Genomic DNA, 17,101 nt, shown 5'->3' with positions numbered 1-17,101 from the left:
CATGCACTTGTTCAATATTAGCATCAGTTATGGTTGCAGAAGGTTGCCTGTATATTTTCTCATCCTTTACGCTCGTGCGACCCCTTTTGAACTGTTCAATCCACTAGTGAACACTTTGCTGTGGCAAAACATTGTCCCCGTATTGTGCTGAAAGCCTTCTATGAATTTCTGCTCCTGGTACACCCTCAGACCGCAAAAAACAGATTACGGAACGCTGTTCTTCCTTGGTGCAAACATAAAGTAGCGCGGCCATCTTTTCCTCGCAACAGCACAAGCTGTACTGATCTGATAATGCTGAAACCTACCACAGATGTAGACACCGATGCCATCTAGCAGCTGGTGAGCACACCACACCATAGAGCCAACCTAAAGACAATTAGAGCAATATTGAGATACTTATTGACTTGCCTGTGTAGATGGGCATGTTGTGCCATTACAAGGAATGTGCTAGACTTCTTATTTGGTTGAATGTCTTTTATAGTTTGTTTGTGAGCAGTAACCATTACTTTGTGCGGTCATGCAATTTTTTTGTTTTTCTAGGACCCTGAAGATTTTACAGGCAATTACAGCAGTTGGAGTTCATCAGAGAACATGGGAATTGCAGATAGGTCTGGAGGAGGACCTGAAGATTCTGTAACAGCACAGTGAGTATCTTCCTGTGCCCCTTAAGTAGGTAGAAAGATTACAAATATTTGTTAACATACATACCTACAAACATACAGGGGTCGAAAAATACCAGGCGCCCAGTCGCCATTGCACCTGAAAAGGAAAGGAAAATCCACGAGGCTATCAAAATCAAGAAACATCCGAACAATATAAATTTAGAAGAAGGATATAAAATCAGTAGTTCTTGGATGCCCATCATTCATAGTTTAAGACATACAGACCACATAAACACACGGGCCGAAACCCCATTACATAACAGCGCGGGCAAGCCCCCACTACCTGGCTGTGACACATACCTTCCAGAATACTCACGAGAGAGCCAGGGCTTACGTCAGCCAGTAAGGCTAGGATATAAAAGGCCAAGGTCAGGGCCACTCTAGTAGGGTAAATTTCTGCTTGGGAGACTGATTACCTCAGATCAGGTAGGGGTATTTCTGTCGCCTTGACAAAGAATACTGCAATGTATTCAAAACGTCGGCAAACTGTACGTGATGTACAGACAACTACAACATGGTTCAACCCGGAAATTAAACTAAGAAAAAAAAAGAAGAAGAAGAAAAGTTTGTTTCTGCTACAACACTTTCAGGAGTTTTCATTGGAAAAGTGGATAAGAATTTCACAAGCGACAAGAAACATATTTTGGCAAGTGGGATTAATTTTCTGATAGACACATTTCTTCAGTATGAGTTTATTCAAAGTTCCACTGGTGTTTTTGACACATATTCCAGCCATCTGAAAAGAATTGGAAAATTATGGCAACAGTGAAATACAGCTTCTTGCCACTCATTTTGCAAAACACCTTCAAATTGAGGAGAACAATGTGTAAGACATACTGAGCGAGTGGTGCGAGTTCAGTGTAGTCGGGTTAAGTCTTCCACTGAACGATTTACTTGAAAAATCGCAGATTGTGAAAGTTATGTTCATACATACTCCTTATACACTGTTGTGCCTCTCAGATTTCAGTCTGCCGGGCTGAGTGGCTCAGACGGTTGAGGCGCTGGCCTTCTGACCCCAACTTGGCAGGTTTGATCCTGGCTCAGTCCGGTGGTATTTGAAGGTGCTCCAGTACGTCAGCCTCGTGTCGGTAGATTTATTGGCACGTAAAAGAACTCCTGAGTGACTAAATTCCAGTGCCCCGGCGTCTCCGAAAACCGTAAAAGAGTAGTTAGTGGGACGTAAAGCAAATAGCATTATTATTATTATTATTATTATTATTATTATTATTATTATTATTATTATTATTATTATTATTATTATTGATTTCAGTCTGCAAGCTTCTGTGAATTTACTGCCACAATTCTCTATTTATAGCTAGTTCCATAGCCTCGTTTAGTTCTGTACCTCTTTAAACTGTTAGAAACTGAGTCTAAACATTGTTGTCTTGGTCTCCTTCTACTTCACTTACCGTCCATAACAGAGTCCATTATCCTCCTAGGTAACTATCCTTCTCCATTCGCCTCACATGACCCCTACCACCGAAGTCGCTTTGTGCACACAGCTTCATCCATCGAGTTCATTCCTAACTTATCCTTTATATTTCCTCATTCCAAGTACCCTCCTGTTACTGTTTCCACCTGTTTGTACCAGCAATCAATCTCGCTATTTTCATGTCTTACTTTTAACTTTTGAAGAAGAAATCCTTAGTCCACTCAGATTTCACTCCCGTAAAGCAATGTTGGTCTGAAAAGAGACCAAAGTAAAGATAATTTTGACAGGGAGCTGACTTACTTCTTACAGTATACTGTTCATCTTAACTGCGAACTCACTGCTTTGCTTTGCTTCACCTTGATTCATTCTCGCTTACTACACTAGCTTCCTGCAAGAACACACATCCTTAATACTTGAAATTATCTACCTGTTCTAGCTTTGTATCTCCAGTCTGACACTTTCTCTTTGATTTATTACCTACTGACATAAATTTAGTCTTGGAAAGGGTAATTTTCATACCGTACTAATTGTGCCTATTTTCAAGTTCCAAGAGATTAGACTGCAGGCTTTTGGCACAATCCACCACCTAAGACAAAGTCATCAGCATAGGCCAAACTGCTTACATTTTCACCTATCTGAACCCTTCCCTGCCATTTAATACCTTTCAGCAGATGATCCATGTAAACTATAAACAACAAAGGTGAACGACTACAGCCTTGTCTAAGCCCTGTAAGTACCGTATAATCCTGAATACCTCCCGCCACCGAATAAGACCCGCATCCTAATTTTGAGGCAGCAAAATACGGAAAAAATATATAAAATAAAATAACTTGCATATCTATTTAATTTTCTTCAAATATACCACAAATATAAATTCAAACAGCTTACAATTAATAAAATCATCACAAAAATCGTAAATAAAATTGGTCCAATACTCAGGTCATTCACAATTCACCGTCGTCATCTGAAGTTTCGCCATAGGAACTTTCGTCGCTGGCATCTTTCCACAAATAGTCGTCCTCACTACTGTCCACTGAATTTGAAATTTCACATTTCTTAAAGCTTTTGGACACTAGATTGTTGGGAATGCGCGCCCTTGCGGTCTTGATCCAGCTGCATATTAGTCCCGCTTCAGGCCTCTTCACTAGTCCGGTTGGTGTTAACGCGTGATCACCATCAGACATCCATTCGGTGTACAACTGTTTCATTGCAGTTTTGAAAGGCCGGTTCATGCACACATCCAACGGCTGCAGAATAGAAGTGAGTCCTCCGGGAATTATCGCAAGATCGATTTTTTCTTTCCTCATCATATCTTTTACGGCGTCAGTTGTATGCCCTCGGTAACTGTCCAACACAAGCCTGTCTCGTTTGTGACGGAAATTCAAACTCTCAAGTTCTTAATGATTTTAATAAGCAAACTATTTTAAAATGTTACATGTTGTTAGAGAATGAATGTTGGCATTTTAACGAGTGTTCTCAAATTTCTCCTAGTTCATATTCACTCATTTTAACTCTTAGCCCATTTCAATCATTTTAAACATTGAGTTACATTGTAACTTGTGTCTATGTTTGTTCTCAATTTTTGGCTGAAGATGACGCAGAAATTGGCGTTGAAACTAGTCCTAATTACTAATTTAAATGTTGTAAATCAACCATTATAACATTGTTTTGTATTGAAAAGGTGCCCCTAAAGTTGTTCCCATTGTAATTCTAATCTTGATGTCGTCTATAACTTTTTCCCTGTATGGAAACCTCTATTACTTTCTTCAATAACCCATCATGTCTAAATATATGGCCTGGTATCTTTTTATTTGTGTCATAAAACACCTCTTCATTTTTCATTTGTGACTGACTCTCCCTGCAACTGTAAGCCGTCACGCTAAGGCCGTGAAATTAAGTTCTCTACCAAATCCTCACCCAGGCCAGTCGTCACTGGTGTATCGTGTGCGCAACATGGCCAGGAACGCCAATTTGAATTTCTTATGGTGTGAATATTGCGAACATACTAAAGAGTGAAGTAAATGTGCTATCCGGGTTTCTTTAACATGTATTTAATAGGACATGGACTGGGACTTTGAAATAATGATGTAATAACCAAGGAAATGCACTAGAGAGGGACAGTCTTAACCAGTTACGACTTATTACAGCGATAGCCTGCATTTTCAGTGTAATATGAATGATTGCATGTTATAAATCTCATTCCGTATTGACGGTTATCACTACTTTTCAATAAAAAAGAAATATGAACAGTTTAAAGAATATGTAGTTTTCAGTATTTACAATTGAAAAACAGAACATTTTTAGACTTTGTTTCGTTCTTTACTGTACATACAACATGGTTGGTGTACGTTCTCCATTCACTATCTCTGAATTATATGGCCAATTTATGGAATATAGATACTAACTTTTGTCGGGCTGAGTGGCTCAGATGGTTGAGATGCTGGCCTTCCGACCCCAACTTGGTAGGTTCGATCCTGGCTCAGTCCAGTGGTATTTGAAGGTGCTCCAGTATGTTAGCCTCGTGTCGGTAGATTTACTGGCACATAAAAGAACTCCTGCAGGACAAAATTCCTGTACCTCGATGTCGCCAAAAACCGAAAAAGGTAGTTAATGGGACGTAAAGCCGTCCGGTCCCGCGGTGTAGGGGGCAATGTGTCCGCCTATCACCCGGCGGCCCCGGGTTCGATTCCCGGCTGGGTTAGAGGTTTTTAATTGTAAATGATTAATATCCCAGGCCTGGGGACTGGGCGTTTGTGTCGTCCTTAACATTCCTTTCCTCACATTCAACACTTTACACTTCGGCAATTTCCAAATACACGCAGGTTCCTAACATATGGTGCAAGTAGGGGCAAAAGATCTTTCTAGGTCGATGCCCCAAACAAATAGCATTTTAAATAAAAGGTACATAAAGCCAATAACATTATAGATAATAACTTAATCATGGACATGTAAATTGTAATCATGAACATGAAGTCAGCTGATGAACTGTAATCCGTGCATGTGCAGTTGCTACTTCCTACAGGGGTCAACGATCGTTTCTTGGGAAGGGTGAAAGGAGACACCAATGCTTTTAAAAAAAAGTAGCTGTGTTTGTAATATTTTTAGATTAGGCCTAGAAAAGTTGTCAAAGAACAAATCAAATTTAAAAACATTCATTTGGTGTTGGACTGGAAAGCAATGAATGAAGAAACTCTTTCAACGTGTGGAATGTTATTCTTTAAATCAAATGTACATACAAAAATTAAAGCATTCGTGGCTATATGTGGCCTTTATTATGTTTCGATCTTGGCCACAATATTCAAACTACATTCGCTGGAAAAAAAGCGAAACACCACATATTTCAGACAAAATTGAATATTAATCCGTTTGAAACCTTGTATAAATTAAGTGTTACGAGTTATGACATTACAACAATATGGCAGTGTATCATAAGTTAACTAACCCAGTTGAGAAGTTTCAGTGTAATAATTGATAAACACTACTGATCGTGACAATCACAACACCAATACTGCAGTTTACTGCCTTCTGACAAGAATAACCACAAACAGCTGTCTTAATGTTTATCACTGTGAATTCTCGTGCTGCTTATTTTTTTGTACATTACGGCTTGTCTACTACAGTTAGTCTTGCTTCTAAGTCATGTCATAATGGATCTTTCACCTGAAAACGCAGCAAGGGCTGTAGCATTAGTGGAGGATGGGTGAAATATGCTCTGTGTAGCAGACGTTATAGGCACATCTGGTTCTAACGTGTATAGAACTGTTAAAAGGTACAGCAATGACAATATCTACACCAGGAGACCATTCTGGTCATAGGAAAAGCACTGCTGAGTGGGACGATCGCTTTCTCTTAATGCAAGTTCTTTGTGATCGACACACAAGTATGAAGGCCGGAAGAAATATGCAGCAAGTATGGGGCATGAACATCAGCGAAATGACAGTAAGAAGAATGTCTTACGAAGGGATTTAAAGTCCAAGAGACCTGCCACAGAACATCTTCTTACACGTGAGCACCGCGCCTCTCAGGTGCAGTTCACCAACACCCATCGAAAGTAGACTTTGAAGTGCTGTTCAGTGTTCAGTGCTGTTCATCATTGAATCCATATTATGTTTGGAGAGCAAAGGATGGAAGGGAGAGAGTATGGAGAAGGTCCAGGGAATGTTATTCACCCTGTACTTTCTCTGCAAGGACTCCGTTTATGGAGGCTCTGTGATGGGCTGGGATTACCTCTAATGCACGCACGGAGCTTGTGTTAGTCGAGAATGGAAGTCTTGACAGCCCACTGATACGTAGAGGAGACTTTAATGTATCACGTGGTGTCTTTTGCACCTGTCATCGACACAAACTTTATCTTATGCATGCTAGTGCTCATCCACACGCCGTTTGTGTACGTGAGTACCTGGATGAAGTTGGAGTTGAACACTTGGTTCGGGCTGCTCGTCCCGACCTAAACCCGATACAGCATGTCTGGGATGTGCTAGGAGTCGTTCTCCTGACACACTGGCTCAACTGGGCGCTGCGCTCCAGGTAGAATGGAAGCTTGCAGCACAAGAGAAAATGCATTAAAAATACATCACTAATTACAGAAAATTACAACTTACTGTTCCGAGGTATCTGTTGAACAGCAGAGGTGAAAGAAGGTGCGGGCTGGAATGGGTCTAACTACAAGTTCGAAACATGAATTAAAATTTCAACAAAGGTTATATTTTCAAGACTTAACAATGGTAAACCACGAACCTACTACGATGGCGTAGCAGGGGGAGAGGTGATACTCCCACGTGGCGCGTCTCAGGTGGCGGATAGGGGGGTCCTAACCGGCTTGCCGGCGGACTTGAGGGAAATAAAATACCTCTCGCGGAACAAACACACTACCCCCAGCGGATGGGGGACGCACATGTACAATACACCCGCGGTGCCCCCCTGCCTGTCGTATGAGTCGACTAAAAGGGGCGACCTAGGCGCGGACATGGATTGTGGTTTGGTATAATGTATTGGACCTCCTGTGGATGGGAGGGGTCGAGTACATTCACAGGTAATCCCTGCCTGTCGTAGAAGGCGACTTAAAGGGTCATGTGGCCATGGTCCCCTCTTTATTTTTTATTATTTTTCCGAGGGTCAGATGTAGACCATTCCAAATTTTGATGTGCATGCTGCCCGGAGATGGGCGTCTTACGTGTGCGATTACGCCCAAAAGCCCGCAACGGTCCACCCAGGACCATTGCGTGGTGGGAGCGCTATGTACCTTGGCAGTAGTATCCGCCTGACAACACAGGTCCTAGCTCGAGCGGGGATAAAATTTGCCAACAGATGGGCATGGATGAATGCCAGAAGGACATATTATTATTAATTTTTTTAAATTTTTTCTCTATATTTAGTGCTCTGTACACGCTATGGGGTACATGCTATTGCGGGTGACCGAAGGAAGGGAGTCCTAGTGCTCATTGCCTCAGTCATCCCGTATTAGGCATCGTTCAACATCGGACCGCGGGCAGTACCTGCTATGACCAGGTGGGCATTGCCTTGGCTGCTTGGTTCGGCTACAGAGACCCCTGATCGGAGTGGGTGGCATTCGGGGAGGAAGTTTTCGGACATGGCTTCCAAACGAAGTCGGCTCCCTCAAGGTGGTCCCCCACCTAAGACTTTTGCTTCTCTGAGAGGTTCAACTCCCTGGGAACATGCGCAGCGTGAAGGAATGGGATCCAGCTTCCCTAGGTTTCTGGTCGCTACCAGAACCGATGGGCATGATTTTAAGCTGGTAAAGTCGATCATGTTTAGTAGACACATCGAAGGCGTCTACGGCGAACTTGAGGACCTAAAAAAAATGCGCAACGGTAGTTTGCTAATGAAGACTCGTACAGCACTGCAAGCTGATCAGTTGCTTAAGTGCGACCACATTGGCAAAATCCCCGTCAAAGTGGAGGAGCATAAGTCCTTGAAGCTGGTTCGCAGAGTCATCTTTCACCGCAACCTTATTTTGAACACTGACGACGAGTTGATGGACGACATGAAGAACCGTGGCGTGACACACGTCCGGCCATTACGCGCAAGGTCAACGGTGAAGACGTTGCCACTGGTGCCTTCATTGTCTCTTTCAAGTTGTCAGTGTTACCAGAGAAAGTCAAGGTAACAACTTATCGTTGCGATGTGAGGCCGTACATCCCGCCTCCTATGCGATGCTATCAATGCCAGCGATTCGGACATATGGTATCTCGCTGTTCGAATCAGGCTGTATGTGGTACATGTGGACGAGTAGCTCACGGTGCGGAGGAGTGCACAACTCCATACAAGTGCACTAACTGCTCCGGTTTTCATTCTCCTCGGGATCGGAATTGTCCGACATACCTGAGTGAGAAGAAGATCCAGGAGATCAAGACCCTGGATGGTCTTTCCTACCAGGAAGCGCGCCGTAAGTTTCATTCTACGAATACACCTGCCCGTACACTCGACTATAGCTTGATAGCTCAGAGTCTTCCAGGTTCGTCATTTTCCACCTCGACACCTGTCCAGACCGCTGCGCCCAAGGCGACTGTTGCTGCTCCCAGCAACGTCGCAAATAGTCAAAGCTCGAAGGGGGGGACCACCCCACCTTCGGCCAACCAGAAGTCTGTGCAGGCTGGCAGTTCCCAGCCGGCACAGCAAGGGGGGAAGACTAATTCTCCCCCCCCCCCTTAGGAGGTCGACGAAAGTCGTGCCCCAGCCGGCGCAGGCGGCATCGTCGACCAGGGCTGGCAAACCATCTCCCAACCCGTCTAAACTAGAAAAAAAGAAGGGGAAGACGGGCGCCCGTGCTGAGCGCTCTCGGACTTCCCCTGCGAAGGAGAAGTCATGCCCCCCATCTGGGGGGTATGAGTCTGCGCCAGGAGGCACTCCTACAACCAAACCTGCGCGCTCTCCTCGTAGGGGACCTACTCGCCCTCTAAAAGCGTCGAAGTTCTGGGCGGCACCCCTGCCATCTTTTGATGACGGGATAGATGTCGCGCTGTCCTCTACATCTACGGATGTAGAATTAGATAGTGTTTAGGCTAACGAGCATGTTTTCGCTCATAACCTAACACTTCTTTTATAGTCCACACTATGGCACTGTTACAGTGGAATTGTAACGGTTATGACAGGCATCTTGCTGAGTTACGTCAGCTCATTAGTGACTACGCAGCGAGTATAGTCTGTATTCAGGAGACCAACTTCAGACCTGGTCATCATACGGTCTTGAGAAATTTCAGACTATACTCGACAGAACGGTACTATGCTCACCGGGCATCCGGTGGTGTTGGCATTTTTGTACGTTTTGATGCCTACAGCGAAGAGGTTCCATTAAGAACTCCCCTCGAGGCTGTAGCTGTTCGCGTTCTGCTGCCTGTCATAACAACAATGTGTAATGTTTATTTTCCACGAGGTCACGCTATTAACATAACTGATGTCACTGATCTTATAGATCAGCTTCCACCTCCCTTCCTCTTGTTGGGCGATTTTAACGCCCATCACCCCACCTGGGGCTCTGAGACGCCTTGCCCCAGGGGGAGAGAGCTGGAAACATTAGTAACAGAGCTGGATTTATGTATTTTGAACACGGAGGAACCAACTCACTTTATTGTGCGTTACGGCACATATTCTCGCATAGACGTAAGTCTATCCACCCGAACGTTGGTTCCACTGTTTCGGTGGCATACACACGATGATCTCTGTGACAGTGACCATTTTCCCATCATTCTTACTTTGATGAACCAAAAATCCGTCGAGGCTCCCCCTCGATGGATTTTGAAACATGCTGATTGGCCAAAGTACTCATCGTTAGCTGCCTTTAACGATGATATCAGGCGGACCGTCGGTGAGGAAATAACTTACATCACCCGAGTTATTCTTGCTGCTGCTCAGGAGTCCATTCCGTTCCACTCGGGGACTCCTCGCCGAAAGCTCGTTCCTTGGTGGAACGAAGAAATAGCACCAGCTATCAAAGAACGCCGCCGCGCTCACAAACGTTACCGTAGACAGCCTATTGCGGCCAACTTGGTAACATTTAAGAAACTCCGCGCTAAGGCGCGAGTTCTTATTTGTCAAAGTTAGAAGGCTTCATGGGAGAGATATGTGTCGTCTATGACGTCACATACTCCATCGTCTCAAGTGTGGACTAAGCTTCGACGTATTTCGGGTATCCAAGGATCATCTTCTGTACCGGGAATTTCCATTGCAGGCAATATTGTCACTGAACCCCTCCTGATTGCTGACCATCTAGCTAGTCATTTCGTGGATGTATCTGGCTCCGGGAATTACCATCCTGATTTCCTCGCTGTGAAGCGGGAGGCAGAACGTCATCACCTTAGTTTTGCCTCTCAAGTTTCAGAGGACTACAACGTGCCCTTTACGGAGTGGGAACTCCACAGCGCCCTAGCGCTTTGCAAGGACACGTCTCCTGGTCTGGACAACATCCATAACCAGATGTTGAAACACCTTAGTGACGATAGTCTACTCTATCTCCTTCGTGTGTTCAACCGTATCTGGATGGAGGGTGATTTTCCGTCACAGTGGCGAGAGGGCATAGTCATTCCTGTCCTCAAGCCTGACAAAGATCCTAAGTATGCAGGAAGTTACAGGCCGATTTGTCTTACCAACTGCCTGTGTAAACTATTTGAGAGGATGGTAAACCGCCGACTCATGTGGTGTCTGGAGAAACAAGGACTCTTGTCCGAATACCAGTGTGGTTTTCTAGCCGCTCGATCCACCACTGACCACTTGGTCCACCTGGAGAGCTCTATCCAGGATGCGTTTCTCCGTAAACAGCACTTGGTAGCTGTTTTCTTTGACTTAGAGAAGGCCTACGACACCACATGGCGATATGGTATCCTTTCAGTCCTCCATCAATGGAGATTCCGAGGTAACTTGCCGGTATTTATTGCGAATTTTTTGTCCCTCCGTCTATTCCGTGTCCGAGTAGGGAGGACATATTCGCAATATCACGTTCAAGAAAATGGAGTCCCACAGGGATCGGTCCTTAGTGTCACTCTGTTCGCGATTGCCATAAACGGTATTGTCGCTGCTGCTGGTCCAGCAGTAATACCGTCGCTATATGTGGACGATTTTGCTCTGCACTATAGGTCGTGCAGTATGGCAGTCGCAGAGCGACAATTACAGCAAGCAATTAGGAGGGTAGAGAAGTGGACCTTACAACATGGCTTTCGGTTTTCTGCCGCAAAGACCTCCGTTGTCCACTTTTGTCGTCACCGTACTCTTCACCCACATCCTGAGCTTTATTTAGGAAAAGTCGTTCTTCCAGTTGTTGACACTTACCGATTCCTTGGGCTCCTTTTTGACAGTAAATTATCGTGGGAGCCACACGTGCGGGAGCTCAAAGTGCAATGCACCAAGTGTCTTAACCTCTTGAAGTTTCTTAGCAGCACTAATTGGGGAGCTGACCGCGTGGTGCTCCTCCGATTTTACTGGGCACACATTTTATCCAGGTTAGACTACGGCAGTGCAGCATATGGCTCAGCAAGGCGGGGTTAGGTTGGCGACGGGAGCTTTCCGTACAAGCCCCATTGCCAGCCTGCTCGCTGAGTCCGGTGTGCCGCCTTTACATCTGAGGCGCCAGCATATGCTTCTTCCAGTTGTTGACACTTACCGATTTCTTGGGCTCCTTTTTGACAGTAAATTATCGTGGGAGCCACACGTGCGGGAGCTCAAAGTGCAATGCACCAAGAGGCTTAACCTCTTGAAGTTTCTTAGCGGCACTAATTGGGGAGCTGACCGCGTGGTGCTCCTCCGATTTTACTGGGCACACATTTTATCCAGGTTAGACTACGGCAGTGCAGCATATGGCTCAGCAAGGCCAAGCGTGCTTGGGACGCTGAACAGCATCCACCACAGCGGGGTTAGGTTGGCGACGGGAGCTTTCCGTACAAGCCCCATTGCCAGCCTGCTCGCTGAGTCTGGTGTGCCGCCTTTTCATCTGAGGCGCCAGCATATGCTTCTTTCGTATGGTGCAAATTTGCGACAGATGCAACTTCATCCAAGCTATCCTTGCGTGTTCAACAATGGCAACCGTTTGCTGTACGCTGCTTGTCCTCGAGCAACGCATCCGGTTGGGATACGCTTGGATAGCAGTTACCGATTGTTCGACGTACCTTCGGTTCCTTGCCTTGTCAGACAACCAAGTGGGGTACGTCCGTGGGTAGTACGCCGACCTGAAATAATCCTGGATCTGCACACTGGCCCGAAAGAAAACACGGACCCTTCGATTTATCAGAGGCTCTTCCTGTCCGTTGTTGGCCGCTATCCAGATTCAATCATCGTCTACACGGATGGTTCGAGGACAGACACGAAGGTGGGCTGTGCGTTCGTTGTCGACAATGATAGGTTTCTTTTTGCTCTCCCGGAAACCTGTAGTGTGTACACAGCAGAGCTCTATGCTATCCGTGGAGCTCTGCGGTACGCACTGTACAATGAGCGCCGACACTTTCTCGTGTGTACTGACTCCTTGAGTTCGCTCCAGTCTATTGATACTTGTTTCCCTCGGCACCCTCTGGTGCAGCGGATCCAGGACCTGCTGGCCGGGTGTTTGGATGCCAGCACCAGAATCACGTTTCTGTGGCTTCCAAGTCACATGGGCATAGAGGGAAGTGAATTAGCAGATAAGGCTGCCAAGGAGGTAGTTACACTGCCCCCGTTTCCTTTTAAGGTTCCAGCCAGTGATATTCGCTCTCAGCTGAGACATCTGGTTATGTCCTATTGGGAGATGGAGTGGCAGGCCATTCCACTTCCCAATAAGCTGTGAGCGATAAAAGGAACAACGAAGGTTTGGAGGACTTCCCTTCGGACTTCACGGAGGGAAGCCGTGGTATTATGTCGTCTTCGGAACGGCCATGGTATCCTGACTCACTCGCATCTTTTGAAAGGGGAACCGCCTCCAATGTGTACCTGCGGTGAACACCTTACCATGGTACACATCCTTATGGAGTGTGTGGACCTGGTCGATCTGCGCTGTAGTCTTAACCTTCCGAGTACAATCTCCCTTATCTTGCGAGATGACGAGCAGTCAGCAGACCTCGTCATCCGCTTTATGAGGTATAGTGGTCTGTTTCATCGTGTGTGATGATGTCCTTTGTCCTAGTGTTTTTTTTTTGTGTCAATAGCACTTTTATCCCATTGACTTCATTTTAGTTTGTGTTGCGCATTTTAATGTGTTCTTTTAATGTCTAATGTTAAGTACGTATATATATCTGTCCTAGCAAGCAATGCCTTATTCCTTTGTCTCCTGTATTTTCTCTTATTTTATTACAAAATGAGGCATTGCGAATCAGATCCACTGATTGTTTTAATCTCATGCTCATTTTACATTCCCCTTTTTTTAAACTCTAGTCAGTGGATACGTTTTAAAATTTTAACTGTCATGTATCCTGTCGTCCATGTCGTTCCATTAGGGGCCGATGACCTTCGCTGTTAGGTCCTTTAAACAACAATCATCATCATCATCATCAACAATGGTAACATAGAATCTGAAAACTTAACAAGTCAACAACAAGCCAAAATCAGATACAAAGAAATTACAAGTGTTAGGGGATTATAACAAGGTCTGGGCTTCGAGCCCCACAATCACAATCCTCGAACTATTAGCCCAACTTTACCAAGGTACCAAATTCGAACAAAGGGGCAGAAAACCCCATCATGCCAAGGAGCAGTTGCTCCCAATTACAATGTTAAGCCTCCTAGAGGCACACAGAAATCAAATTTAGGAAAGAGCAGACCCGCTCTCAAAGTTCAAGCCTATCAAAGGCCACGACGAATTTCACTTCAATGTGCCCTCAAGGCACACAAAGAAACAGGGGTATTTAATACCCAACCTACAGGGCCTTCGCAATGAAAATAAAACAACAGGTTAAGTTACTGGGCCAAAGTACAGAGAGGACTGGAGGCGTGAACTTGCACTCCAAATACACTTTTAAAACCTAAGTGGCTCTAGGCCGATACACAGGGGCTAGTCCCAAGCTAGGGAGGTGACCCGTATGAGAAAACTTTAATACATTAAGGAAGAGAAGAAACGGTTATAAAAACGTGTTCACCTTAATTTCAAAATGAAGGGGAGTTCGAGAGGGTAAAGCACTCTCTATCCCCGCTTTACAGTGAAAGAGATTTGTAGTTTTTACATAGACAGAAGAGGAATTTACATTTTAAAAGTGGTAGGTTACATATTAATGGTTTGGAACCTTCCCTGAGAGTTAAACTGCTGAGCTAGCAAAAAATAAAGATGTTAAAAGGCCATTACCTTGTAGAAGAACTGCTGCTTGAAGAAAAAGGCGCTTCCTGCCCCCTGCTACATATTCACACACTGAGTTAGATGTTATACTAGTGGCCAGGAGACAGGAAAATCAGCAGTTTTTATACCCTCGTGGAAAATTCGAGACCTTTCAAGAATGAGTAGACACATCCCCTCAACTTTATTGGATAGCTTAGAGCTACATATCCATATCGAAGAAGACATACATGATTGGTTGAAAATTAATTAAAGAAATTTGGGATTGGCTAAGTTCAAAACTGGCAGAAGGAAGGATTAATATTGCCAACCCAAAAAAATAAAAGAACAAAATTTAGTAAGGAGAACAACTTTTGAATACAAAATTTCTTCAAGAAAGTTCATTCCTTCGCACCAGAGTGCGTAATCAATGTTTTTAGTAGAGGCATCTGTTAGAGAATGTCCCCACTTCTTGATCAATTACAACCAAAAACACATCAAAATTCACACAGAGCCATCTTCGGAGAAACTGTTGAGTTAATACAGTTTTTTAAAGTTCAGGCTTTCTCCTGTAGAGGAGTTTCAATTGGCGCAATATTTGAATTAGCGGCGTGGAGGTGTACCACCCGGTACACTTACCATTACAGATCTCTGCCACATTTGCTTTGTGTAGTAAGCACAGTTAGAACAAACATTTAGAAAGCAATTTCAGGAATGTGATGAACCAAAAAATCATAGGATTTTTTTTCTGTTAACAATTACAAGTTAATTTTGAGCGAGTTAAATGTTCATTCTGGAAACACTTGAGACACATGGGCATACTGCAAGATTCACATTATGTATTCACTTTTTTTTTGTGTGAGTTCACGAATAATTGCTGTTTTATCCCTGGTCAGTGTTTTGAACCAAGGGAAGCAGCTTCACGCCAAAGTTTAAAGTATCAAAAAGTGAGAGAGTGATGCTACTTTGTGACATACTGACACCCCACATAAGTGGTTTAAACGAATACATGACGTGACCACTGGCGGGCACGTGGTCCATCGAATTAATTTTGTTTGCAGGAACTACGTGCCACCGGTGGGCAGTTCCGAAATTGACAATACAAATAAAACTGTAAAAAATAATCAGAATCCTGATAATAACCAGGAGAGCACTGAAATGTGATGTTAGGGAGTTGGTAGTAACCCCCGATTTTCATGGCGGTTCTATCTTCACTGTTAGCACAGGGATTTTCAGTTGGCTCTATTTCTGCTGCATGTAGCTGGTGACTGAAACCATCTTTGTGGAAACAGTTCACTACAGTAGCTTGAGACACCTGTCACCAAGCTGCCGCTGTGGAATTGATCACTTGTAGAAAATCAGTTGTATATCTCACTTCTTTCCTGGCATCCAACAGGCACACAGCAGTTTGCACTAGGTGCTTAGGAAATAGTTGCTTGAAACATTTTATGACCCCAAGATCAAGAGGCTGCTACACGCTGGTACAATTTGGGAGGGAATGCACGACTTTCTCATTATGAAGAAATAACTTGTCCTGTGGATGAGTAGAATGATTATCCACAAAGAGCACAACTTTTCTTCCGTGTGAATCCATAGAGACATTGAATTACTTTAAAAATTGTGAACAAATTTCAGTGGTTATCCAAGCTTTTTTGTTTGCATGATATTACAACGGGTAGTTTTTTGTGTTCTTAAATCTATGACTGGCACTCTTATCACTGCCATCTTTCTTATCGCACAACAGAACGGTTTGTTATCTTTTGAACTCTTTCCTCCTTGGCAAGATTCATCCTTCAGTGCCAGTGTTCTCTTCACAAGGATGTTGTAAAAACGTCAGGTCTCGTCCACGTTATATGTCATGCGGCCTGTGCCCCTCCAGCAGCAATGTCAGTCTCTCAAACCACAGATCCTTACCTTCCGTGTCCACAGAAACCAAAAGATATTTAAAAAAATCTTATTTGATTTAATTATCCCAATTTATAATAAATACAGATTCAGTAAGAATAGAAACCATAACTCCCATACTGGCCTCCCACCCCTCATTCCCACTGATAGCCTCTGCTCCTCCACTGCTGTGCAAAACTTAAGGATGAGATAGATAAAGCAACGACCAACCAGTAGTTGTCAACCATGCTGGTGGAGGAATGGAATGCGCTTCCACAAGAACTTCTTACCAGTCTTGAGGCCAGCATGGGAACACGTTGCAGAGCATGCGTCGCTGTCCGTGGTGATATCACACCCTTTTAAGAACCACGTCCCTTCTTTTGCGCTGTCCAGGAGACCATCATGAGTCGCTGTGACTTACGTTTAATGTATTGTCTCTGTATAAAAGTGTCAGTTCTGTTTGTCTCCTCGCATATTCCTTTCAGTTGCCTACTGTACTATACTGTAGCAGTTCTTCCTATCTATGGTTCAAGGTTCCTTGAGCTAGACAGTGACGCAACATGCGAAAGTTACTTTTGTCCTTAAGTTTTGCATAGCAGTGTATAATGTGCTGATTGTGGTGCTTGTCATTGGAGTCGTAAGACACATAATGATGATATGTAAGACGGGTGAGTCTCGTACAACATAGGTCGTTTATCTTCTTTCCTTTTCTTTTGAGACCTGCAGTCTATTCTCTCTGTCGTTTTTTCCTTTCAGACATCCATTTTGACCAATATCTGATCCATATTGATAACCACACAAGCTTGCTTTAGTTCACAGATCCAGTGTTATAGATGTCCCCCTCAGCCAGCGTAACAAGATTATTAAACATTATTTTTTTACAAGTTGCTTTACGTCGCACTG

General features: G+C 44.2%; 1 protein-coding gene across 3 annotated transcripts in view; it reads left to right on the top strand.

The window, feature by feature from the left end:
* The window catches only part of LOC136872593 (zinc finger protein interacting with ribonucleoprotein K-like), an 84,065-nt gene that overhangs the window by 48,115 nt on the left and 18,849 nt on the right, over positions 1-17,101 (top strand). For 2 of the 3 annotated variants that reach the window (XM_067146390.2, XM_067146391.2), the window contains exon 2: positions 541-644. In XM_067146390.2, the coding sequence (XP_067002491.2) occupies positions 541-644 (104 nt within the window). Of the gene's footprint in view, positions 1-159; positions 340-540; positions 645-17,101 lie in introns of those variants that run through there. The other variant, XM_067146393.2, reaches the window with a different exon arrangement.

Source organism: Anabrus simplex, chromosome 4, assembly GCF_040414725.1.
Source record: "Anabrus simplex isolate iqAnaSimp1 chromosome 4, ASM4041472v1, whole genome shotgun sequence".
NCBI classification, from domain to species: Eukaryota; Metazoa; Arthropoda; class Insecta; order Orthoptera; family Tettigoniidae; genus Anabrus; species Anabrus simplex.
The sequence above is the reverse complement of the archived record's forward strand: the minus strand, read 5'-3'. Positions and strand labels throughout refer to the sequence as shown.